The sequence below is a fragment of the Mastacembelus armatus genome, chromosome 24, assembly GCF_900324485.2.
Source record: "Mastacembelus armatus chromosome 24, fMasArm1.2, whole genome shotgun sequence".
NCBI classification, from domain to species: domain Eukaryota; kingdom Metazoa; phylum Chordata; class Actinopteri; order Synbranchiformes; family Mastacembelidae; genus Mastacembelus; species Mastacembelus armatus.
In genome coordinates this window covers 10,117,046-10,143,206 of record NC_046656.1, presented here as the reverse complement: position 1 = coordinate 10,143,206, position 26,161 = coordinate 10,117,046, and the positions used below count along the sequence as shown (strand labels likewise).

Here is a 26,161-nt window from a genome sequence, read left to right as displayed (position 1 = left end):
CTATCAAGACGAGATATTTGTAGCATGTTATGCTACAAATGAAAATGTGCGTAGCATAACTTAAGGGGAGCAAATATTATTGACACATTTGTGCATCAGTGTTCACAAGCTGATGTAATAATATATACCATAGCTTTAGTTATCGATGCCTTAAAGGCATATTTTGCTCTTCTCAAACCTCACTGCTATAGATTAAACAAGTATTTGAAACACTCTGAGCAACTATATGTACTAATATTATTAAGTTGTACTTCCATTGAGCTGTAGCCAAACATTTACCCTGGGTGTGGCCATAAGAGGAAACTGACCTCAGGTTGGGCTGAAGGATTGTGAAAATGATGGGAAAGCAAAACTTCCTGAAGGAAAACTTCAAAACAGATACAAGCTGACCTCTAAGATTTAGGTACAGCAGTGTCTGGTCACACCATATGTAACTTTGTGAATGAAGGTGGGCTCCATCCAATACCCTACTTTGTACGAGACACGTTAAAAGCAGATAGGGCAGTGCCTCTGGGAGAACATTCTTTAGTTGGAGCTTTAGTCTTTTATTTTGCTAAAGTACAATTTGGAATATGGATAGTTCACTATAACTATAATAGATAATTTTTATTTTGGTATACAGTATTTGTGCATTTATTTTAAATTAAATATCTGAGCACCACTGTCTGCTGAGCCCTAAGGGAAGGCATTCTGCTTTCTCAAGAAAAGGGATGAAAGAAAACAAAGACCAAATGTTTATCCAGCAATATGGAAGGCATGCAGTCAGTATAATCACTTTTTGTGCACATCCAGTACTATACAGTACAGCCTCTTGGAGGATTACCCACAGGCATTGGCTGTACTTCTGTTGATGCACTTATATTTTGACTAGTTTATCATAAACCGGTCAAGAGATATTTCAGACATAGAGGTATATATACAATATACATACATGCACACAAATTCATCTCAGCTTCACACATACAGAAACACAAAAGCAGCCAGATGCAGCAAAGTGTCTTTGTTTCGTCCTCCTCTCCGTCCATCAGTCCGTACAGACCATGGGGAAAAGGCCTCTGTGCTCCTAAATGTTGTTTTTCTCCACATTATTGTCAAGGTATCCACCAGTGACTGATGATGGATTGGTTCTCAGCCACTGCTCAGGGTTTTACCTTAGTGTGTGACTTACGGCAGCTCTGAGCTCTCAGTGCCCCCGCTGCTACACTAACCATGGCGAGCACTGCTCGGGGAATATCACACAGGACCTTTTCGCTCTTTTCTCCTCATATTTGCTGGGCAGCTGTTTCACAGAAGATGCACAGGGGGGTGTTGAGGCATGTGTCCTTGTTTAAAGGATGTTTTAGTTATATAAGGCAATTAGTTTCCCCCTTTTTCTAGTTTTTTTCTTTTTTTTGCAGATCCGAATCATGTCTTTGTTTGTCTTTCTGTGTTCATGGAAGTGCACTTACTGCAATTTGGTCTTGTGCCACTCAGGGGAGACTGTGGAGATAGGCTGTGATTTACTGCCACACACAAACCTACAATTTTAATGTGATAAGTAGAGATTCAGACTCTTCTTTGGGAGTCAAAGATAAACCATTTGGTTTTGGTAAAAGGTGAGGCAACGCTCATCTTAAGAGGAAGTGATTGCTATTTCATTTAGTGGAGATGAAAGCCACTTTTCTCTCCACCTTGTGAACAGCATCAGGTGAAGTAGGCAAACTTTTTTTTTTCTTTTCCGGTATAAACCTCTTGGAATATTTGTGTTTATTTTTTCTGTCGTGCAGCGTGTTATGATTTATGATTTTTCACATTTTGGCTAGTAATTATCCAATCTAATGGTGTGTCATTAATCAGTGTAGCTCCTGTGTGAATTCTAGGGTTTTGTTTATGTAATAATTAGCATTGAAGGCAAGAACTTGGCTTTGGAGTGTTTTCTGTTGTATTGTTTTGCATACGGTATAATGCTCACTGCCCACATTTCTCTGTGCTCCTCTCTGGCCTTGCTCTACCGTCTGGGCTTAGATTGACTCAATTAAACGCATCAGAAACACAAAAACTAAAGTTACCTCTACTAAAACAACACGTTCAAGATTCAGACCCTGATTTCTTAAAAAAGATTTAGCTTGTAAGATTTTAGCATCTTTAACATCTTGTAAAAATGACTGATTAAGATTGTAATGACATTAATAGTGTTATCAAATTATATGCTAATTTTAATAAACCGTTTATTTAATTGCATATCCTATCACGTTCACAAGGCTCAGTAAATAGATTATAGTGTCAAGTGTGAATAATGTAGAAGATTATATTGTAGATTACGGCTTCAATCAGGTAATCAGTGATCTGTAACAGATTACATTTTGGAATGTAACATCCCCAGATTTGGCTGGAGCAACCCGCCTCTCCTTTACTCATCCAGGATTTATGCAAATTTCAGGCAATTAAGGGACTCTGTGTCACTCAGTGTTGTTTTTCAAGCCCCGCTGTGACTTTTGTCAAGCATCTGTATGAGCATGTCAAGAGCAAAGATGCTTAAGATGTGGAAATTATTCATAACCATTTCACCAGCATGCACAACCACTTACATTTCAAAAACACAGTACAAAAACCTACAGATGCATTTTGTCACCATGCACACACAACCTGGCAAACATTTAACATATGCTAAAACAAAAAAAAAAAAACATTTTACATTGAAGAGTCTAGGTTGCATTGAGGCCTTAGTCAGCTCCTGGGACACCTGGCTAAATAATTCACTAGCACATTGTGTGTGGGAAGAGGCAAAGCTCGTCAGATACTCAAATAAGTTATTAATTTTTCATTTTGAAAGCTTGAGGTGCACTTCATCTTCCTGTTACCAATTTTCTGTGAAGCGTGACTGATTACGTTCAGAAAATTGTTATAGTTTTCTGCAAAATTGATCTTCCTGCATCCATTTTCGCTCTCAACACAATTGTTTTCACAGGTTTTCTTCTATCGCTGAAGTGTATTGACTCTGCAGTACCTATTGTTTAAAGTTTTTTTGAATATGCTTAAACCTCACCTTTTTCTCTCTGCTCACTGCTGTCATATATGTTATTAAATATTCTATATTGAATGCCCTTTAAATGTTTCTCTGTGTTTCAGTGTCTGTGCATGATTTAATATTGGTTGCCATTCCAAAAGCTGCTATTTTCTTTATATTTAAGTTTTTCTTAGGTGTTTGAAGAACATTGCTCAAAGCCATTTTCCTTGTCTTCCCACGCTCATAACATATCCTTGTTTTGCTTTTAAAATGTATTTATTTATTCTCCTCGTACTGAACTCATCTTGTCTTTGGATTCTAATCGTCTTTTCTGTTTTCCCAATTTTCTTTCTCTGTAAATATCTCTAGAGGTCAGAGACAATCTAGTCGGACTTTATTTAAGGCTTTTTTAAGCTTGTAATTCATATTTCCACTGCACTAACACACTTTTCTGTCCCGATCAAATACCAGCTGAACTCGTCTGAGGTTTTCTGTCTCCCACTTAGACCCTCCAACTGTGGAACCTGTTTACATGGAGATGCGTCAGGGCCTGGGGCGGCCTGTGGTCATGACCTGCAGGGTGCTGCGAGCCCACCCTTCCCGTGTGCTGCGCTTTGAGTGGCTTCTGTCAAACCGGCTGCTCCACGCTGGAGCCTTCGACGCCCAAAGAGACGAGACAGAGTACACCATCCGCAGTCTGAATCGAGACGGCTGGGGGGAGTACACTTGTAATGTCATCAATGAAGCTGGAGCAGGGAAATGCACCTTCCAGGTTACAGGTAAAGCATGTTTCTTTTTGATACTCTCTTTATGTTAACTGACTGTTAACTGAGCCTTCCTTAGTTACTGTGCAGTTTACATTGGCAGCTTTACTAGTTGAAATTCTTTGACGTTTTTAAAACACTTGATGATAGTGATGACTACTACAGGTATAAGCTTCACATTTCAGTTTGACAGCCATTGATTTGGCTGGCTGAAATGATGACTGTTGCTTAATTAGCCTGGTAAATCCTGTCAGCTGTAGCTAATGGCAGTAGCTAATTAAACTAACATTACTTCCATCTAAGTACTCTATTCTATCTATTAGTTAAACATGCTGTCATGAGCTCACTTTTTAATGTTTCAAGCTTGGAATAGAACAGTGCAAAAGGGTTACTGCACTTCATAGCTGCTATTGTACCAAAAGACTAAGGTGTTCACATACGTGTGCATGTCAGTGTGAATGTTTGTCTGTCTGTAGATGTTAGCCCTCTGATTGAAAGGTTGACCTCTCGGCCAGTGTCAGCCCCACGCCAACCCTCCACAACTATAGAGGATGGATGGATGGATGGATGGATGGACAGATGGACAGTTGTATAAAATGGACTGTCATGGGATTTTATCTACCTCGCAACAGCACTTGCTTTAATTCTTTTAGGACACATCTGCATGTGTACAAGTTCCTCAGTATTGTCTCCAGGTAGTAATTGGAGCATTTTGGACAGCTGAAATAGGGTCTTCAAACATATAACAGTCCTCGTCACACTGTGTGTTATGTGCCTGGATGTCTCTGTGCATGATAGACAGTTAATTTAAAAGAAGATTGAAAGAGAAAATGTCTGAATGGGAAACATCAATCATATCTGCTTTTTTACTCTCTCCTGTAGTAAACCTGTTCTTTCAGAGAATACACACTTACCCTCTTCCTGCCATTTTTTTTTCAGTTACCTCTCTTTTATTTTATTTTTTTGTTTTGTTTTTTTATCTAAGTGTTCATCTCCTAGTTGCTTGTTATGACAGGAACAAATTAGGTTGGCTGTGCTGAGTGACCACATGAACTCTGGCCAAGGTTTCAATCTCCCAGACCTCACATTACAAACAGGAGTCATAGAAGGAGTATTTGTCACTTTGATCCTCTGCCACTTAAGTTGCTCTTTTCTTTGATGCTGTTTCACTGTATCTATTGGTGCCTTAATCGGACCTTTTCTGCACTCATTTTTTCTACCTCTTTTGTTTCTGTTTTTGTCAATTTCTCTCCCTCATTTCTCATTTTAAACTTCTCTCTGTTGTCCTCACTCTGTCTCCAGCTTGTCTGGAGACGAAGAAGTACACCCCTCACTCACTGCTGAAACAGATAGAGCTGAGAGACAGAAGCAGATAGTCCCCTCCAGCCATTTGTTTTTCTCAACATGGCTGGGGCTTTGCCTGCTATTGCTTACACTCCATCCCTCACTCCCTCTGTCTTTCTACTTTCACTCCCCTTCTTTCATCCTCCATCCCTCCTTCCGTCTCTCTCCCACCATCGCTCCATTCCTCCTGCCCAGTGCTCCAGATTCCCACCATCTGGACTAGGTGGTTGCCAAATGTATGGAGGCTCTTTTAGTAACCCCCCTGAGTGCAGGAGCATGGCGCAAAAAATCCACTTTGGTTCCTACCATCATCTATGAAATCTAGCATGTCCCATTCTCTTAACTCCAAATCTTTAATACTTTTAATTTTTATCCTTAAACTCAGTAGCCACCTTTTAAGATCTACAGCACTGGGTAGTGTGAGATAAATCTACAGAAGAGAGAAAGTGAATATCAGCTCCTTCAAGATGAAGTTCATGAAATATTTGTTATGGCTCAGGCAGTTAGCTGGTGTCTTGGTTTGCTCACTTTACAGAGTGAAGACAGGTAGACACCTCAGCGGTTGCTGTGTAATAAGCACATCAGTAGTTTTGGCATGAAGCCACAGCTGCTCAATTAAATTCACAGATTTAGTCAATAAAACATGCAAACATACATGTTGCTATGCTGACAGACATGTGCAAGTGTGGTACCAGGCCATTCTCAAGACTGTATAAATGGTGTTGCTGTAAAAAATTATTTTGTGCCAGGAGAGCATGTGTGTGTGTATGAGCATGGATGCCCATGTGCCAAGCCATTGGGACATCTGTGGAAACAGTGAGTTGGCTGGAATGGCCAAGTTGGCCATTAAATTGTGCCAGGGGAGTGACCCCTCAGAGGGATGTAATGTGTACCGCGGAGCTTTGGCTCATGCTCTCTATCATGAGAACCCTGAGTTTAAGCAAGGTGAGTGAGAGTTAGAAATGAGGAGGAAAAAAACAGAATATTTGACTGTCTTTGGGCTGTTTTCTGTCTCTGATTTCAGTCCTCTCTGATGCAGTCAGTGATTTATGTACAAGCCGGCATTTACTTTACATCCTGTCCTTAGGCTGGAAATGAGTAGGCTACTGATGAAGCAGTAATAGGGTGAAACACAGGTCATGGAATACACAGACATGAGATTTAAAGGGGTAATTCAGTGTTAGAATTTAGTGTTGCACTATCATAAAATCTGGGGGCTCACAAGAGATAGATTAAAGATAGAGTGGTTAAATGGAAGCAGCAGTGGCTGCGACATCCTGACTTTTAGCCCCTACGGTACAAAGATGCCAAATCAAATTTAGGTGAAAATATTTTAAGATATGACCTGTTTTTGCTTGTAAAAAGCAAATTTGACTTCCAGTGCAGTAAGCTGTTTCCATTTGATAAGGTTTCTTAAATGAAGTCAAAATTGCAACCTATCTGACCTCTTAACACAAGATCAAATTAAAATTAGATTATTTTCATTCTTGGAAAATTCTAGCTAACAGATGTTCAATGAGCTAACCACTGAGCCACCTGCCACCTTAACTAGTTCTATTTTCCTGGGTATTGCAAAATCAGTCAGCACTTTGGTCCCGAGTGCAATATCTCCTCAACTCTTGAAAGGCCAAATCTTGTACAGATGATGTCACTGCTCCTGGCTTTTATTTTAGCACCACCATGACCTTGACCTTTTGGTTTTGAGCCAGATGTTTTAAGTATAGTATAGATTGCCGTGAAAACTCATGAATAGAGGTTTCCAGAAGATGAGCATCAGCGACAGTGATCCCCTCTCTTTTCAGCTAGCACCTTTCTGGCCAAGATTTTCTACTGCAGTATCTAGACTGGGACCTTTGGTATAGACCATCATTGCCCCCATTGGATGAATCTCAATTACTTTGGCCATGCTCAGATTTTTTTATAGCATGATCCTCAGGTAAAAATTATTTTGTCTAGTATTTGCAAAACATTCCCATCAGAGTTCGCTCTATATTATATTGGTACAATATAACAAATGTTAGCATGGAGACTCTTAGTCTTTGACTACACAGCAATGAGCAATGTGAAAATATTAGCTTTGGATAGAAAATTTGAGCAGTAATAAAGGTTGTTTTTTTTTTTGTTGTTTTTTTTATGAAGTGTCTGTATCCTTTTGCTTGTGCCCAGCATCGCATTACACATTACACATTACACATTTCATTACACAAATAATAATTGCTGTAAATATACAATACACTCTGCTGGTTTCATCAGTGAAAGGTTATTCTGACACTGAGTTTGTGTTGTACTAAATGGAAAGTAAACTGTCTGAAGCACTGGGTGGTGACCAGTTGATAACTCGTGTAAACAAAAGCCTGCACCTCGACATATGTGATATATATTGTAACATAATGTTGAGGATATAGTGCTTCCTTGAATTTGAGATGTGAGATCACATTATCAAGGTTGTTTTTTGGAAAGGAAAGCTGCAACAACAGACAGGGGTAGGACTAACATAACATGTAACTTTAAATTTATGTATAAAATCTGTCGAGTGCTCATTTACAGGCATTTTGATATTGTTCAATTATTGCAAAACTGCAATTTATAATAAAATAACTAATTCTGCAGAGCTAGTCCACAGCTTGTCTCTTCTTCATTCATTCCATTGACCAGCCGCCCAAACAATGCATACTGTAGTTTTGCTGGAATTTAGAAATTCACGAAGAAAAGGCACACAATGTTTCTCTTTCCTATCAGGCCTAATCCCTCTTTTGGCAATCTCTAGCAAATTAGAAGAAAAGAACAAGAAAATTCACTGGGACAATGTTCAAATACTCATTGTCTGCATTTTGAGAGTTTGCTCATAGAATGAATTCAGGATCTACATAATGATGTGCTTGTATGGTTCCAGGTTCCCTCATTGTAGCCACTGTTCCTAATGATGCAGAAATCACATTGTGAGATGTGGGGCACAAATTGGCATCTGATATCTACATTTTAGGAGGAAATTGTATTTATTTTAGAGTGACACACAGACTGCTTAGAATTTATTTCAATTTCAATCCCATGTCTGCATTCATTGTATTTTAATATTTCACATATTTTTTTGTTTTGTTTTGAGTAATGTCTTTGGCAGATTGATTTATGTGTTGGTATGTTTGTTTTGTTGAGGTTTGAAATATCTCTGTTGTGGCTTTTTTGAGCTGTTATAATCCATTTTTTTGAGTGTTGTTCTTCTCTTTATCTTTTTATCACAAAAATGCAAAGCAAAATTGATTCCACCTTCAAGCTTGCGTATTGCTCGGGCGTGGTGATTTATAAAACTTCACAACTTTGGTCTCCGGTGAACACCTGTGCTTTACTTTGAGAGCCAGACATGGTTTTAAGTAACTCAGCTAAGTCTTTTTATATTCTTTACTCAAATTACCTCAAAGACACTGACACTGATGGAGCCTGTGAGTAGTAATGACTGACATTACACAGTGACAATAAAAAGGCGGCATATGAATAACATTTCCTGTGATCATGTCATCTGTCTGTCTGTCAGACTTGGACAGACAGGACCTATTCTGCTATTTATTCTCTATTTGTGTCTATTTGAGTTTTTTTGTGGTTCTGCTTTTTATATCAGAACAGCCTCACAAGATTAGTCACTCTAGAGCATCATTGCGTTTGGCCAAAAGAGATTTAAATCAGAAGCCACGCTGACTCACGACAAACACGACTCAATCCCAGTTAATATGATCAACAATTAGAAATCTTTCCATTGTTTATTTGAATGGATTAGTCGAGGGGGGAGGAGGATGAGGAAGAATGGTAGGGGTGGAAGCAGCTCATTACAAGTTCAATGTTATGTCCCATAAAGTAAAGAAGCCACAGAGAGATTTTATTCTCAGTCCCAGAAGAACACAACCAAGCTACTTACGCCGAAGTCTTACAGTGTCTCTAATGCCTTCTCCCTATAGTCAGCTAGCTGTTTGTGCAGTGGTGTTGGGTTTGTCTCGGCCAGCTGTGCATCCATATGTAAGCGTCATTTCTATCTCAAAAGCTTATCACACAACAGCTCAGCACCATAAATTCTAGCAGTGCTTAGCATATGGTGGGACAAAGTGTTTTCCTAAAGAAGAAAACATGTTCATAAACCCTTAAAAAAAAATTTTAAAAACTCTCCAAACAAGGTCAACTTCTTGCCTGAAGGGATTTTTTCCTGAGCTGTTATGAATCATTGCATTGGTTCTGCTGGTATAAACAGGATTTTAAAAAATCAATTAAGCCTTCTGTACTTTGTTTGATGTCTCCCACCCAGGGTTATCTGTATCAAGCAGTGTAAGTGGGTTAGGTAATGTGCTTCACCACACATAACATATTAAGTGTGAGGGCCACTTTGCTTCCCTTTATTTTGTATTTGAAAACCGGTGAATCAGATTCATCAGTGAGTGTGTGACACTGTCCTGAACTTTGCTGCTCTAAGAAATGTATTTTTCTCAGAATAAGACATGGTATTGGCTAATGCATTCATTTACAAAGGCATAATGTGCATTGTAGAAATACTGGCATTTCTTTGTAGGAATTGTTAATGACACCTTATGAAAACATACAGTGATATGACTCGCTTTAACCTTTCCTGCAGTTTTCTGTACAGTATGTAAACACAGCTGGCTTTATGCATGGAAACAGTGCCAAGTGAAATACAGACACTAATTCTCCTCGTTTTCGTTTTTTTTTTATTTTTATTTTTTTCGGTTGCATTAGCATATTTGTCAGATACAAGCATCAGTAGACAGCTAATGACCTTTGAGATGCATTTCTTACCTCAACATAAAAAGACAAAACATTTTTAAAGTAAGCGGCTCTTGCTTCTACTCATTTTGTTCTGCAAATAGTTTTATCTGGCTGATGAATGAGTGTTTCTTTCTCCCAGCTTAGAATATTGCATTCTAAATAGCCTTATCCATGCAAAGGCCAAGTGATCTGCAGTTAGCTGCCCAAAGGATCATTAACCTGATTTATAGATCTAAATGCAAAACAAAATGCCCTCAGTGATTTTGACCTATTATCATGGACAATTAGGAGAATTGATCAAACCAGTCAGAAACAGAATAAAACTGCTAATCTTGTTTATTTTTTCCAACAAAGACACCACCCTGCTTTTGAGTAGTTTAAATAGGAATGGTTATATCTGAAATGCAGCTTTAATTGGGTATAGAGAAATTATGGATTATGTTTCCTCCTGTTTACTAATTATATATTCAGTGGTGTTTCTCTGTGCATTGTTTTCCGTGTTGCAGTAGATTTAATCTAAAAACAGTTTAGTGTTTCAGATCAGTTGCTGCATGATTACATCTACGGTGTACAGCAGCACACTCTCCTAGCATTGTGATTGTTTTAAAAGCAGTTTTCTAATACAACCGGGCACCATAGATTTTAGCAAACAATATTTAAACAGGAATGAGAGACATATTTGTTTGAATCTATTTATAGCTGCAGATTAACATGCATTTGTTGTGTTAGTATTTATGAATTTATAAAAAGGGATGGTGTATGTGGTATTAACTCAAAACAAACTAAATTGCCCACGCTCTTGGTAATGATGGACCATGTTGCAGTTGTGTGGCTCATTTGTGTGATTTTAATTACTTTTGGACAACAATAGCGCTCTATGACATGGGTGAATAAGCTCTATCAGGTTTTGCTTACACAGGCATTACATGTTTGTAGGATCATTTCACTGGTGGATTTGTTCTTCTCATGGGTTTTATTGTTAGTAAGAAGGTTTAAGAGCAACTGGCCCACTGTACACAGGGACAAGTAAACTTAAAACTAGACATAGGATAACCCTTTGAACTTTTCAATCCCTTAGTTTGTTTCCTCCCCTGAGTGCCGTAGTTACTTTACAATCAAAGGAAACCATATGGTTAAAGCATCTTTCACACTAAGGAGTGCACAAGGAGGGACCCAGGAGACCACAACACCTGTTGAGTAAAATAATGCCATTATAATTGATCAGTGACATAAACTATCTTGACAGGTTTATCCAATTTCCTGACATACTTCAACTATTTGCTGCATCTCTTTGTGGGTACATCAAATCCCAGTGCTGCTTTTGTTTCAGCTAACAATAGTTGCCTGACTGTCTTTTCCATGGCTATTAACAATTGTCTGCCTTGGGTATTGTCATCCTTCAATAAACAAGCAGGGATTGCAGAGGGACAAGCACAACAACATGTCACTGAGGTGAATTACTGATATTTATCAGGAAGGTCATCTTGTAAGTTTGTTTATACATCTTTAATAAAAATGCAGTGTTCTGTCAGCTCTTTTTTCCGCTGTCAGAAATCAGCTTGTAGACTGTGACTGGAAAACTGAAGACTTGAAAGTGTTTTTCTGTTCAGGCTGCAATTCTGTAGAAAATAAATCCTCACAGATTTCAGCAAAGCAAACAGTGTTATTGAAATAAGTTTAGAGAGATTTCTGTGTTTGTCCACATCCAACTCTGTGAGATTATTTTTACTGAAGAAATTGTTGAATTGAGTATAGAGAGACACCACACAGATAGGATCTGCCACTGTATAGGAGGGACGCTTACATAGAGTTACATTAGTTAGATTGTACATGCTTTGATTCGATATCATGACTATATTCACTATAGTCACTTGATGTGAGATGAAACCTTATATGAACTGTCATATAATTTACTCTACAGATGTGTCACATTTCATATATAGATTAAGACACACATAAAAGAGTGCTTGGTGAGACACTGACACTGCTGTCAAGTAGTGCTGTAAGTCATAATATGCTTCTTTAGTGTACTGGTTTTTAACCAATCAAAGTGACACACCACTTTACACATAAAGTTCAGTTTATTTATTGTGGCCAATGCTACTCAGTCTATAAAAGTCATTGTATAATATCGTCTATGCCTCTGAAGGGAGCTCTCAGAGACTGGAAAAAGAATAACATCATAACATCATCAGGGTGTTGGCTTCAGTTTGGAGACTAAATACTTTTTAACATAAAGTTACAAGCTGAACAAGCTGATGTGGAGTTTTAAAAGACGTGGCCATTTCCCAGGTAAGAAGTTGCATCATGGGAAATTGAGAATGTGTTTTGGAAGCTTATAGTGAGGATATCCCAGGCTCTGCTGCTTTGAGTTTGATCATTTGTTTCTTTTTAATATGTCTCTCATGACTGCTTAACTTTATGGGGTATGGCTTAAATTCAGCTGTTTGTGACTAGACATTGTGTTTTTCACCTTAAATGAGCTATAAACCTTTCAGTACCATTATCAATGTGCTCTCTATCCAGGCAAGGCCTACCCTCCAGAGTTCTACTATGATACCTACAGTCCTCTGTGGCAGAACAGACCCCGAGTCTATGGCTTCAAACTGCAGTGGACCCAGATGAACCCCAACGCTGTGGACCGCATTGTTGCTTACAGACTCGGCATCAGACAGGTAGGATGACTAACCACTGTCTGTCTAAGTACTCATCCTCCTGTCTGCTGATTTGTTTTGCTTGTCCCAGTTTAACATGTGGGAGCATTGTTTAAATGCTTGTTTCACTGCAAAGTGTTTTGTTTTTTATTATTTCTGCAGACCTCAATCATCAGGGAGCTTTTGTTACAGTTAAACCATTATATTTTTAAAGCCTGGACTGTTAGCTCCTGGTACAGTAATCGTTGAGTCACTGATACTGGTCAGCCTCTTCTGACCCCTTACGGATGAATTAATAATTTTCTGCCACAGGGCAGTAAGAACCTTATTTATTGCCAATTTAAATACGTGATAGAAATGTTTGCAGAGCTCAGGCTTATTGCGTTCCATTTGACAGTGCCAAATCTTACACCTCGATCATTGTCTGTCTTGCGCTGCTGTTTTTGAGGATGTGAACGGGCCTCTATGGGCAGGGCAAAATCACTAAGAACCTGTCAGGGGCAGTCGGTTGAGCCGGTTCTGAGTTTTGTCGAATTGCCTCTGTTTTTGCTCTCCATCAGAAGCTCAGTCAGAGGAGTGGAAGGGAACCCCACAGAGAAAAAGAGCAAGCGTACCTCCTGTTTTCTCTGCCTCTCAAGTAAACTCCACAGATGACAGGCAGGAAGCATTGATGGATAGCATGGTTACATTTTCTTTCTTTGGCAATCACTGTGCGCCTTCCTCTTGCACTCCCTCACACACACACCCCCCTTCTCTCCTCATGGCAAATTTTGGGCTTCATAGTTTTGTTTTTTTTTTTTGTTTATTTACAGCTGCAGGTGTGAAGATAAAGTTTGAAATCGTGAAATAGCTCCATCAATGCTGCAGGTTTTCAGGTTGCCTTTGCATTGCAGCCATGATCTGCCATTCAGGAGCCATTATAAGAATCAAAAGGCATGTATCAGAAAAAAAAAAAAAAAAAAAATGCAGCCCATACCCCAATGCTCAATTCATTTCTGTTCTGCCCAGAATTAGCAAGCGTAGCCTGACAGTTGTGTTTGCGATGAATAATATAATTTCATGTTTGTTTCACAGTACACCCTCAAGGAATTGAAGCTTGAAAACACATTCTAAACCAGTTATGTTTGTGTAGCACAATGATTTTCCTGTCAGCTATCTCAGTTGGTCTGTTTGGTAATAAATGATGTTGTGGTTGTTGAGCCTACGTTTGCACTTGCCAGGCGTTTATCTGAAAGCTGGCCAGGAATACGCATTTGCTTTTCCCGTACACTATTTTTTGTTTGTTTGTTTGTTTGTTTGTTGTTTAGTAACATCTTCATTTGTGCTAGAATGGCCACATGGTAATTCTTTAACCTTTAACCTTTTCTGCATTTGTTTATTGAACAGAGGGCATTGCTAACCCAGACTATGGTAGCACAGAATCTGTGTTTGGGCAAATTAATTTCTTTCCACCTTCTTGCCTTGATATCTCAGGAGGATACATTGTGTGACCATTATTTCCTTCCTCCGAAGCATAACAACATTGTTTTAGATGAAAGAGATTCTTTGCTGTGGGGAAAATTCTGTCTTTTTGTCAGCATTTGCTCTACAGTATACTCTTTGTGACTGATTGCATTTAACCTCTTAGTATTGATTCAGACTGATAATGAGATTTTATAAATGTCTTGCAGTGAGGAAGAGTTGGAAGCGGAAAAAAAGTCAAGGCAGAAAGCCAAAGGAAATGAGAGAAGAAGAGAGAAATGAGTAGGAAGAGAGGCTTCTTTTGTAAATAAATAAATTCAGAGATATGCCTGGGCTGACTGTGAAAGAGTGGTGCAGTAAAGAACCGGCACGTGGACTAAACCACTTCGATCTATTTATAGATCCAGCAGCAGCTCCCCTGCCATTCCCTGAGAATTATTAGCATTTTCTCTCACTACTTTTGATTTAATACTCTGTAATGGATTGCTTTGTGTTATTGTCCAGTGCCCTCGTGAGAGACAGTCTGGCTGGAGGGGAAATGGGAAAGGAGGTCTAGCTGAAAGGCATGCATGGGCAAGAATCACAAAATACAAATCAGCGCACCTGTCAAGGCTGCAATGGAAAGGTGTGACATCTGCCCTTGTTCTGATACTGTAGCCTGTTACCTCAAAACCTTCTCTGCTGTCCAGAAACTTGATCGCCTGTCTCCAACCTCTGCAAGATAACTTTCTTAACACACATCTTGATTCTTCCTATTCTTCATTGAACCTCCTCCTACTTCTCTTGTGTCTTTTTTAATTGATGTGTCAAATCAGAGTGTGGAAACAGATCAATAAGAATCATACTAATTACATGCAGGCAATCTACAGTAGATCAGCATTACACCATCGCTTTGATTTTTCCCGTTTTCCTTTGGTTTTTGCTATGACTTTGATCAGTTCTTCTGTTTTTGAAAGTTGCCATAAAAACCCCATGAATTGCCTCTGCAATCAAATGAAATTAAATCAGTATGGCACTCTGCCTCTGTAGGGAAAATGTGAAGAATGAAAGGTAATAGGATGTAAACAGAAGCCTTAATTGAGCACAGATGCAGGGATTCAGTGAGCATTAATAGGAATCAACAAAGGTGCAAAAATCCAAAGCCAGTGAGTATGTGTATGATTTAAAAGAGTTAAGTGTTTTTCTCAATCAACATTTTCAAGTTTGATTTGATTTGAACACTTAAGCACAATTCCTTTTTTGATGTGGAAAAAAAATTGAACTATTTGCTTCCATTTGTTCATTTGGAGCTTAAGGTGGTGTTTGCCAAGACTAGCGGCCTCCATCTGTCTGGAGCTTTGGGACACACACATACACAGACACACAAGAGCACACGTCTGTCCCCAGTAAAATGATTTTATTTCTGTCATAGGTCTCCAAAACTGATTTACAACTAAGCATATATTTGTATTAATGCCGTTAGAAATGCTCACAGTAAACAAACATATGCAAAGAAAGCAACAGTCAAAGTCAGTTGCAGACGCTGAACTCTTACATGAAAATAAATCTCAGTTCAGTGAACAGTTCTGAAAGTATAGCACATAAGAGTTCAGGTGGTGCAGAGATTGCATCAGCAGACTGAAAAATCATTATATAACGTTATAATGACCATGGCAGTATGATCCACTGGAGGCTCTGGGTTTGAACCTGCTGGCCAACTGAGGCTTTTCTATATGGAGTTACAATGTTCTCCCTGAGTGTTATAGCTCATGGATGGATGGATGTTATGGCCATAATGTACAACCATCTGAACGTGATCTTATTACATAGCTGGTAGGCAAACAACTGATGAATGAGCCAGTGGTTGGCGATCAGCTAATGCAACCATGACAGTACTCTGCCTGAACTACTACTATGCTCACGAAATAGGAATTGAGTGGATTTTATAATGTAGTAGATGGGGTCATATCAGAACTTAAGAGCGTTCAGCTAAATGGGAGATTGAGTTTTGTACAAAAGGTCAGAATAAAATATGGAAAAAAACAGCAGTGCAAAAGCAAGAGAATGTATGTGGGCTTGATTTCACAGAATTTGTGGCTCATTTTTTAGAAGAGCTGACCTTAGTTATTAATGTTGTGGATATGGCTTCACTCCCCCTTTGTCCAAGAATCATTCATTCCTTGAACTAAAAACAAAATTAAGTGGACTAATAATGTTTCCCAGCATTTGAAAAATAGATTCTCAGAATATTGCATTTACATGAATGCTGTGGCCATTTTCATGTCACAATGCATAACTGCACCTTCAAGCTACAGTAGGAAGGGAAATATCCTCTTTAATTTTTAAGTTGGCAAATTTACCGTCTTCCATTGCATTTAATTGGAAAAAAACTCATAAGCCTGGACTATTTGTCCTCAGCCCATGAAAGGCTGGCTTTCTGAGTACATGGTTTTCACAGGAGAGCAACAATTTGCTTGATCACTGCATTACACATTACTTTAAAATGTTGCACACAAAGGCACACATTAGTTATCGTGTGCAAAACAGATTGAGTGCACAGACTGGTGTATTTATTTATTTATTTGTCACAAACATTATTACCACTGCTAATGTTTAATACACATTATATAATTTATTTTGTAATAAGCATAAATAAAGAGTACAATTATTTCTGAATCTTCCATTTGTGTATCGCTGCACAGTGTAACCCTTCACCACCAATCTGCTGACATTATCCAGATTGCCAAATATGACACAGCCCAACACTGTAATTTTGTACCATTTGCCATGCCTTTTGTACTTTTAGAGAACAGCTAACATTTTCAAAGGATAGGTAAGGACAAGTGCACCATGTGCAATTACCAGTGACACAAAAAACACTCTATTTACCTGCAAACTAATGGTGATAAAAACTTACACCCTGTAATTGTGGATCATCCAGGATCTAAGTAATTACTTAATTGGTATTGTTCTCTCACACACACTGCTTTCACTGTTATCACACCTTCATTCACTCTATCTCTGTCTCTCTCTGCTAGTAACACACTTCTTTTTTTTTTCTTTGACTGAGAAGGGTATGTATAGTCACTAATTGTAATGCAGAAGCTGTAACTTGTCTTTGTGCAGCTCTTCCCCTTAAACTGATTCTCAAGGATAAAAATGTACCCTACTTCTCTTGCGTTTGCCCCCAGCCAATGCAGCAACGAGCCCTCATTTTGTTTCTTTGGATTCCAGAGGGGCTGTCTTATATCACAAGACATGAAAAGCATGAACTAATTTTTTTCTGATACCCGAGCTTAGCCACCTAAAGACTGGTCCGCTCATGTTCCTTTCACTGTGCAAGGACATGATATAAAATTCCTGTCAGGTCAAGGTTTCTGTATGAAGGGATAGCGAAACTTTGTAGAACATGATTAAAAGAAAACTTGGTGTGGTGACGGGAATAGAAAGTTGCTGTGGCCATCTACACAGTAATATATAAAATGTTCTCAGGAGCAACACTATCAGAAGGGCATCCCTTATTATGCTCTTTCTGTGGTGGTTCTTGATACAATATTTGTAGCGGTTAGGTTGAGTTGAAATGAACAACATTAAATCCCAAAACTAGATCAACTACAAAAATGTGAAGGACACAATGGAAACAGATCTCACTGTTATGATTCAGTGCTGAAGAATGTAAGTTGAATTCAGTACCGGTTTACACAGTGTTCTTCATGTTTTAATTTGACACAGGTTCATTGTTTTTTCATTAATTATATTGTCTTAGTGTCCTATAGCTGATTGACTTATTTACTAGGATTCTAGAAATAAGTGGTTGATGTGACGTGGTAACAGCCTACATCCTAGGCTTCTGTCCAAGTGATAAATACTGTATAAGGAAAATATTCACTCATCTTGTGGCTCTGCGTTTTGGTCTCTACCAACTTCTGAGGAATCTGGCTGTTTAGCTGCTAAATGTGTCACTGTGTTACTAACTTTGCCTGTCTGCCATTTTGTGGTGAGCAGGTAGAATACACAGTTTTAAGAGCTTTGTGATGAAAACAACGCTGACCAGAGCACTGAGCCTGAGCTGAAGCAGTGGGTTGAATGAGTGGTATCAGCTGAATGTTGCTACAAAAAAAAAAAAAGCTTCATAGGGCTGAAGAGAAGTGCAGATCCAGGTGACGCTTCTCAGGGTGTTTATACTAAAACAGCAAATGCCCGTGTTGCTATTGATCTCTGTGAACTGTAGTTTGGTGAGTTCCTCCACTTATACTCAGGTTTTCTTTTAGATGCTCAGACATTTTGTTGTTATAAATTACTTTACTGAGAATATAAAATAACCTTGAAAGTCACCTTTCTCTCCAAAGCCACTCCTCCAGAACATGTGAACTGCCTGGCTGTTAATTAATATTGGTTTTACTTCTTGTCTTCTGTTTCTTTCTCTGCCATTGCTCACTAGCTGCATCTCTAAACACAAAGCGGTGACATGTATGCCTCCAAAACATTTTGGGAGACTCTTAGATCATGCATTGAGTACAAGGGAAATGTGCACGTAAGTGGGAAGGAGTTCGACAGGCAGATCAGCCATCCAATGTATTTTGTTTTGGTTTTTTTTTTCTGGCAAGGCTTTTTTCAGCCTTTGTGGCTGATTTGTTTCTTTATATGGTAAATACTTTTAATTTACTCACTGCCATCATGATAAAAAGAGGAATTCAAGTCCACTGTAGCTGAAAGATCAAGTACTTTCTGTAGTTCACTGAGGTATAAAACAAGATGGTAATATACATCATGTGTCGCTTCGACCCAAAGGAGCCTTTCAGCGGCACAGTTTACAGACCTTTGTTGTCATGGTAACAGTCATACACTCCAGATGTACCATTGACATGTCAGACATTTGTCATCATGGAAATAATCATAAACACACATTGATGATTACAGACCCATAACAGAGTTTTATTCATGAAATGAACTTGGTTAGGTTTAGGAACAAAAACCTGATTAGATTTAGAAAAGGGTTTGAGTTACGGGACAATAATAAACCCAGAGTTAGGGATGTGGAAAAATCATGTTCCATTATCACTACCAATATTACTGCTGGTTGCAATAACCTGCTGACACAAATGACATATGGACTTGATTTTTTTTTTTTGTTTTTTTTTACACTAGTCTTGTAAAAAACTTTGCATGCACAGAAACATTACTTGTGAATGTCCAGTGATATTTAATAATCAGAACCTCTTGTCCATCCTCCTCATGTTCAGATGGGACTGCAACGCTGGTGGGAGCAAGAGATCCCTGTGGATGGAATAATCAACAAAGGAGAGCTCATGACGCACAACCTGACGGAGCTGATAAAGCCCGAATCCTACGAGGTGCGCCTCACCCCCATCACACGTTTCGGAGAGGGTGACTCCACCATCCGGATCGTCACCTACAGTGGTGAGTGTCACATGCTGAACTAATGTCTTTTTAGAGGACAGGGATCATCCTGCAGTATCATAATGTTGGATGAAATCCAAAGAAAAACGGGATAAGGTAGCCACAGGAGTGCAGGATTCACTTAAGTCTTCTGCTTACACACGAGATTGCACAGGCGGAAGAATTACAGCTGCAGCTGGTATTGTTATCCTTAAACTGGCTAAGAAATATATTTAAATAAACTCCTGCTTGAGTTTGTGCTGCTGCATTATGATACATGTTCATCAGCACTGACGGATATCAAAGGTTCACTCCGGTATCAGTAGTCATTACAATCACGATGGTGATGTATTATGTATGATATGTATGAAGCAGGACCAGTAAAAAGTGAACTCATTAAAATAATTTGAATTGCACACATTCATAAGAAGACAACTTGAAATCGGCTTGCTTTGCTCCTTTTCCAGTTTGAGCTAAATGAATGCTGATCAACTGACTAATCATCTCTTTCTCGTGACCTTTATTGCTCGAGTCAGGTCTATCCTAGACTGGGACGAAGGCTGACTTGTTGTTTCAGCACATGAGAGATCATCCTGATATAAAATCATCAGATGACTCAAAGATGTGGTTTGGGTCACAAGACGAAACAGAACTGGTCAAAGATGAGTCATGTTTCCCCTTCGCTTTGTTTCCTCCAACAAACAGTGTTTTGCTTCTGTTCTTATTGCTTGAAGATGTGATTTGTCACTTGGGATTTTATATTCAAAATATTTTGAAAGGTCCCTGTCCTTTAGTGAAATAAAACCTCACTGTGACTTACCCAAAGATCAGTGACCAGATAGAACAATAGCAAAGTTTATTGCTGTCATATTTTTTGATTTGATTGATGTATGTTTTGAATCAGGACTACAGTAATAGAGCAGCAGTCAGAAGGACACTCAGAAGATGATGTGTGGAACGCCAGCCAGCCTGCTCATGCCAGGGAAAATGCTTCAAAACACTGTGTATTTCTGTACAGAATGAAACAGCAGCTTGGAAACAGAGGTAGAGTCGGCCTGTGGGGCAACATACTGGCTGAAATACAAAAGCCACAGTAGTATCCACAGTTGGCCTAGATGTGACAGCGCTCCAGATGCCCAGGTACTGGAGATGTGCACTTTCAGAAACAAACTGGCAGACTGTTTTCTGTCTATCACTGACTGCTGAGCTCTTCCTGTGCGGTGCTGCTGCAGTTGTTAATAATTCAGTTTCACTGCAGCTCAAAAGAGAATTGGGAAAGAGAAGAAGAGAGATAGACATGTGAACTATCTCTACTGTTATTCTGTGTAGTAGTTTGTGATATTGTGTGGTCTCTGCAAGACCTTGAATTCAATTCAGCTGAAGTGAATCAAATTGAATCCATCAAAATAAAGTAAAGAGATTTGAGGCTAATTAAGACAGACAGAAGCACAGAAGGAGCGATGGAGGCAGCCAAGTTCAGAATGAGGAGAAAAGGGAGAGACAGAGAAACAAAGTAAAAAAAAAAGAAAAAAGAAGGGGTATGGAGAAAAGAGCCAATGCTGATGTGCAAATCGTCTGCCCAACGAGAGACTGGACTAATTATCACTCTAGGGCTGCTCTGTTCTCCCACACACAGCATAGCGTCACTGTAGCAGAGTAATGTAGGTCTGAGCAGGATCCACTCTGCTCAGAGAGCGTGTCCCGCAAGACATCCTGACTGATGTGTGAAATACAGCCCAGGATCATCTCCATTATCGCTTCCCTTTCAGTCCCATTGGGAAACAGCAGCCTGTGGAGCATCTGTATATACGATTTTATGAATAGGTTTCCTGATTTTACAAGTTTATGTTGAACCGAAATTAATGTGGCTTATTTTGTAATTATGTTACAGTATACTTGGTTAGATTTGATCAGTGGTATGTACCTACCTCTTTTTATATTAATATAGTGCAATAACCCAGTTATTCTTGTATTTGTACCAAAGACAATTATCTATATTTAGCACTTTCAGGCAAACATCTATCAGAGACACTTACTGTATGTGAAGGAAGTGACCATTTATAGAAAAGTTAATACACATGTATTTGGTGCAAAAACTCTCCTGTTCTTGAATCCGTGAAATTTCCAGCATTGATAAACGCATGTATAAATGTTAAATTCTAGTTAAATTATCTATTTAAATACCAGGTAGGGAGCAGTAATCAGTTGTGAGGTTTTATTGCATTCTGGGACAGAAAAACGACCCAGCTACAGAACAAGACCAGTAAAACTGTGGAAAGTTAGTATCTAATTTTTACATATATTTCCAATTTTTAGTTAAACTTTTTGATAATTTGCTACTTTTGATTCATAATGTTATGTTCTTGTTATTTTTCCTTATTGCAGACTAGCTCAGCCTCATATTGTAGGAGTGCATGCAGTATGTAACGCATAAATGAATCTAGAAATAAACAGATAAACAGAATACTCCCAAAAGGGACAAACTGCATTATCATCACCACTTCACAAACATTTTCCCCAGTGATTAGCACAACAGTCGCAAATAGCTACAGGTCTCCAAATGTCTGTTTGTCCATCCATGTATTAGTATATTTACCACGGCAGTCATGCTGATTCCTGCCTTTATGAGAGCTTATAGTCTCTGGCATCCCGTGACCCTGAAAATAATGTGTGTCCATGAAATTTTTTGCACCAACGAAAGAAATATGAGCATTAGCCTATTTGTTAGCTGCTAGGGTAAGCACTGCTGTCCTACTGTGAAGTTTTACCATAAGGCCTATAAAAACCTAAGTGTGAGCATGTTTTCTCATCCTTGCCCAATGGGCCAAGCGATCATTCTGATGCACATAAAGTCAATGGTAGCAGCTTTTCTGAGTTGGCAAGAAAACACAAAAGCGGTTATAGTGTCCCCAGCTGTAGGATGAAGGATGGTCATGTCACCGAGCTCCAAAGACACTCTTTTAAATTTTGCTGCAGTGACAAACTCAGCATCTGTTTGGTGTTTCATATAACACTTCCCTCTCTTAGGTTTCCTCCAAGACAGAGGATTTAATATTTAAGCTTCCTGTCAAGGCATACAGTAGCACAGTAAAACACTGCTGCTCTTTCTTAATATTCCATTTTTATGCAGCTCTTAGTAACAGCAATATGCCTTTCCTAAAGTCAAACCCCACTAAATCTCATATTAAATACATCCCCATGTTCCTCTGCCATGATTTCATTGGCCCACTACAGCTATGGTGTCAGGATGTTATTATTCAGCAAGGTGGTGGTTCAGTATAATCCCCTGTCTGAGCTTTTTGTTCAGTCATGGTCTCATGGTCATGGAATTCTCTGAAACTGTTTTTGAAAGTATTACATTTTTATTATTTTGCATGTGTTTTTAAATATATATATATATATATATATATGTGTGTGTGTGTGTGTGTGTGAGGGTGTGTATGTGTGTGTGTGTGTATTTTTGCCTCAACCTTGCACTATAGTGTTTCTGAGGATGAACAACATCGATCCAAAATGTGAGGAAATATATTTATTCACTTTTGCACGTAGAGCTGGATAAGACAACTTATATCAATTTTAAATGCAAGACTACAACCAGCAGCCAGGTAGTTAAGCTTAGTACAAAGACGGGAAATGTGGGGAAACAGCCTGGCAACTGTTCAGAACCAGTCAACAACTGCTACCTGGTGAGCTTCACAGGTACTGGTCATTAGGTTTACTTATCTGCAAGCAGAGGAAATCTGTTTACTCTCTTATTCCAGGGTTTATGCTCAGCTAAGCTTAATGGCTGCTGGCTCTAGATACATACGGCATTTAGCATCATTTTTTATTTAAAATAACATATTATTTGTCTGCAACTAAACAACATGTGAGCACTGTTAACATGCAGCGTGGTGAAGGTGAGCGGAAAGGTGTTCTGTATGGAGAACCACTAAAACCAAGCCCTCTTTCCAAGTCTCTGCTGTAAATTCTAGGATCACTTGTTTTGTGCTTCGCTGGAATGTCACATTACCATATCAGCACCAATTTATCCTGTTAACACACCACCCACTTGTGCTACACAAGGCTTAAAACAAACACACCCTCAAGCTGCAGCAGACACTGAGTTCACTAGAAGAGTATTTTCAGAGATGCACTGGCACAAAACGTCCAGGTATAGTCATAATGATATTTATATATCACTAATAGCCAGATGTCACTTAAAGCTGTCTCTGTAGCACAAATCAATCCCTAAGTGACTGAATTAACTTAATACAAAATGTTCATTGGCTGCATCGAACCTGTATTACAGTAGATAATTTCCATTCCTTCCCTTTTGGGTGTCGTAAAGCAGAGCTGCAATAGGCAAAATACCAGAGCCCTATTATTGTATTTCTCAGGAGGTTCCTTATATGCTCAGGATATAACCCTAAGTGTACTGATCACGCAGGAAAAAATAGTAAAAATTAAAAATACAGTGCATGCAGTGCTGGATGGTGCACTGTAAACAATGCTGCTTCCAGCAACATTTTTTTTTTTTTGCAATTATGGCTGGTGCAAGTGGTGATTCAGGCTACCTAGCCAGTGGGTGCTGGTAGAAGGAAAATATGTTTTCTCCTGCTCATAGCAGCTTGTTTACAAAAATATAAACAAAAGAAATGAACATGAACAAGTTCATCTCTTGGGACTGTGGACTGTGAAATTTCAGAATTATGAACTACAAATATGAACTAGTTTATTCTAATGTGTGTGACCTGAACTTTGAGCTAGTTCTTCTGAAGTGTGAACTTACACAACACTGAAATTGACTATTAATTGCAGCAACATACAGTAGAAACACGTCCATAGTCGAGGTGTCGTCTTCCAATGACAGTGTAGTTGCTGTCTCATCAAAGCATTTTTATAAGTGGTAAATCTTTAAAAATGTTTGCAAAAGGGAAAATATTTCAGGCTGAGCTATTTAAGGTTTATCTGAATTCTTTTCAAGTCTTTGCACAAGAATGATAAGTTTGAGTTCTGGTACGCACATTGGTCAATGGTGTCTCTGAAAGAGATGCTCATAGTTTCTGTAGCAGAGGTTTTTATGGGGATGGGTTGCTGGCTTGAAGCGCAACCCTTGGTTTGCCGCACCTGGTATTCCAAGGTGGTCACCCACCAAAGTGCTATCCAGACCTGACCCTGCTTGTCTCTTGAGGCGAAGAAGATGGGGCTTTATGAGGGTCAAGTTCCAAGGGCCATCATGAGCTTAAAGAAACAAAATGTGACCACTTTTGCAATTTCTTTCCATTGTCATACAGAGTACAACTTGCCAACAGTTTGGTTATGATATCTCAGTTTAATCTGTCCTTTTAGTTGTTTAGACGTCATATCAGTTGTTTTCACTCTCATCATGCCTTTGCTGGAGATGGTGAAGCACAATAGTGCGATGTCGCCTGGGTTATTTTTGTCAGGGAGACATGACGGGGAGATTGCAGAATTACATTATTATTCTAACTTATGTTTGGAGCTGTGAAGCTGTCACAAGGCTTTTTCAGAATGTAATGGCACCCACCCAGAGACCCTAAACATGATGGATGGGAATGTTGGAGAGTGTGGATTATATGAGGTCAGTAAGAAAACAGGAGTGGGGGGTCTCCTTGGCTGCAGCTGTGGAATTGTCTTGTGGTTTGTAATACAGCCACAGGTCAGTGGACAAGGAATCCTGCCAAGATGAAATCAGTGTTTGTGTCTTGAACAGCCTCTGCACATTGCCGTCCTTGAGCTTACTTTGTGCTTCAGTCAAAATTAGGTAATTTTGAGGAAAGGTGATCGTACATCAGGCGGCAGTTTTATTTTTCCCTCAGAAACCATGAATCAGGCAGACCTGTGTCTAAAACATGGGCTGAGTACATGGCCTGCTGTAACTGAAGTTTTCAAAGAGTTCACTTCACTCCATGATTGCTGGGATTGTTTATCTTCTGAACTATCACAATTACATTTCATCCTCGATCAGTATTTGGGGCTTTTTTGCTGCAGGGGAGAACAGAGTACTGCAGTATTAAGGAAGAAAGAAGAGATACTTCTAAAGCCTTTGCAGCTTGCTCCAGGGCTCTTCGAACCTATGCTTTAACAACAGTGGCCAGCATCTGAGGTCTGCTCACGTTTTCAGAGGTTAAAAATATTTTTAAAAAGGCTGTAAAATTTAAGCAGTCAACAATAGTCTCAGTCTGTTTATTCTTTGTTTCCTTCCCCATGTCATTTAAACTGTAAGTTAAATTATCTGTTAGTGGTTGAGGGTGGTTGCATGCACTGTGGTTTGCTTAGTGGGGGTAGAGACACATTGATCTGGATAAAGGCAGAGCAAGTTAGCCTGGGGAAGATGCAGATAAAAATAAAAATAAAAATACAACAGAAACATTTTTATAACCACAGTCTTGGAATAAAGAAAGAGGAGGGGCAGCAGGAAGGACTGGAGAGGGGTTGAAGAGAGTTGCAGGCGGTGGGAGGTAGAGAGGGATTGAGCCGGCAAGCAGGAGGGGAGTCTGGAAGAATCTAGTTTTGTCAGAAAATTCAGCATCCATTTCACATGCCTGAGGCTGTAAGTTGTCATTTAAAATATTTTCTCTGCAACAGCCCAGATGATTCCCTCCCTCTCTGCAGACTCTTTTCACTGCAGCAGTGCCTGCTCTGTTCAGTCCAGTATAGATTTAGTAGGAAGCATTGAGTGTTGGGATGCAGGTGTTTTCACGATCTGTAACATAAATGATTATTACAGCTTTTATATGATCGTATAGAGGCTTGTGTGACAGTGAGGCTTCATCTGCAGTGTTGCACTTGCACTGAATGTTTTT

At 39.1% G+C, this 26,161-nt stretch overlaps 1 protein-coding gene across 1 annotated transcript in view; it reads left to right on the top strand.

Moving 5' to 3' along the window:
* The window catches only part of LOC113137072 (MAM domain-containing glycosylphosphatidylinositol anchor protein 2), a 150,554-nt gene that overhangs the window by 108,706 nt on the left and 15,687 nt on the right, over positions 1-26,161 (top strand). Inside the window, exons 10-12 of the mRNA XM_026318421.1 lie at positions 3,493-3,765; positions 12,385-12,533; positions 19,196-19,373. Coding sequence (XP_026174206.1) covers positions 3,493-3,765; positions 12,385-12,533; positions 19,196-19,373 — 600 coding nt within the window. The remainder of the gene's footprint in view (positions 1-3,492; positions 3,766-12,384; positions 12,534-19,195; positions 19,374-26,161) is intronic.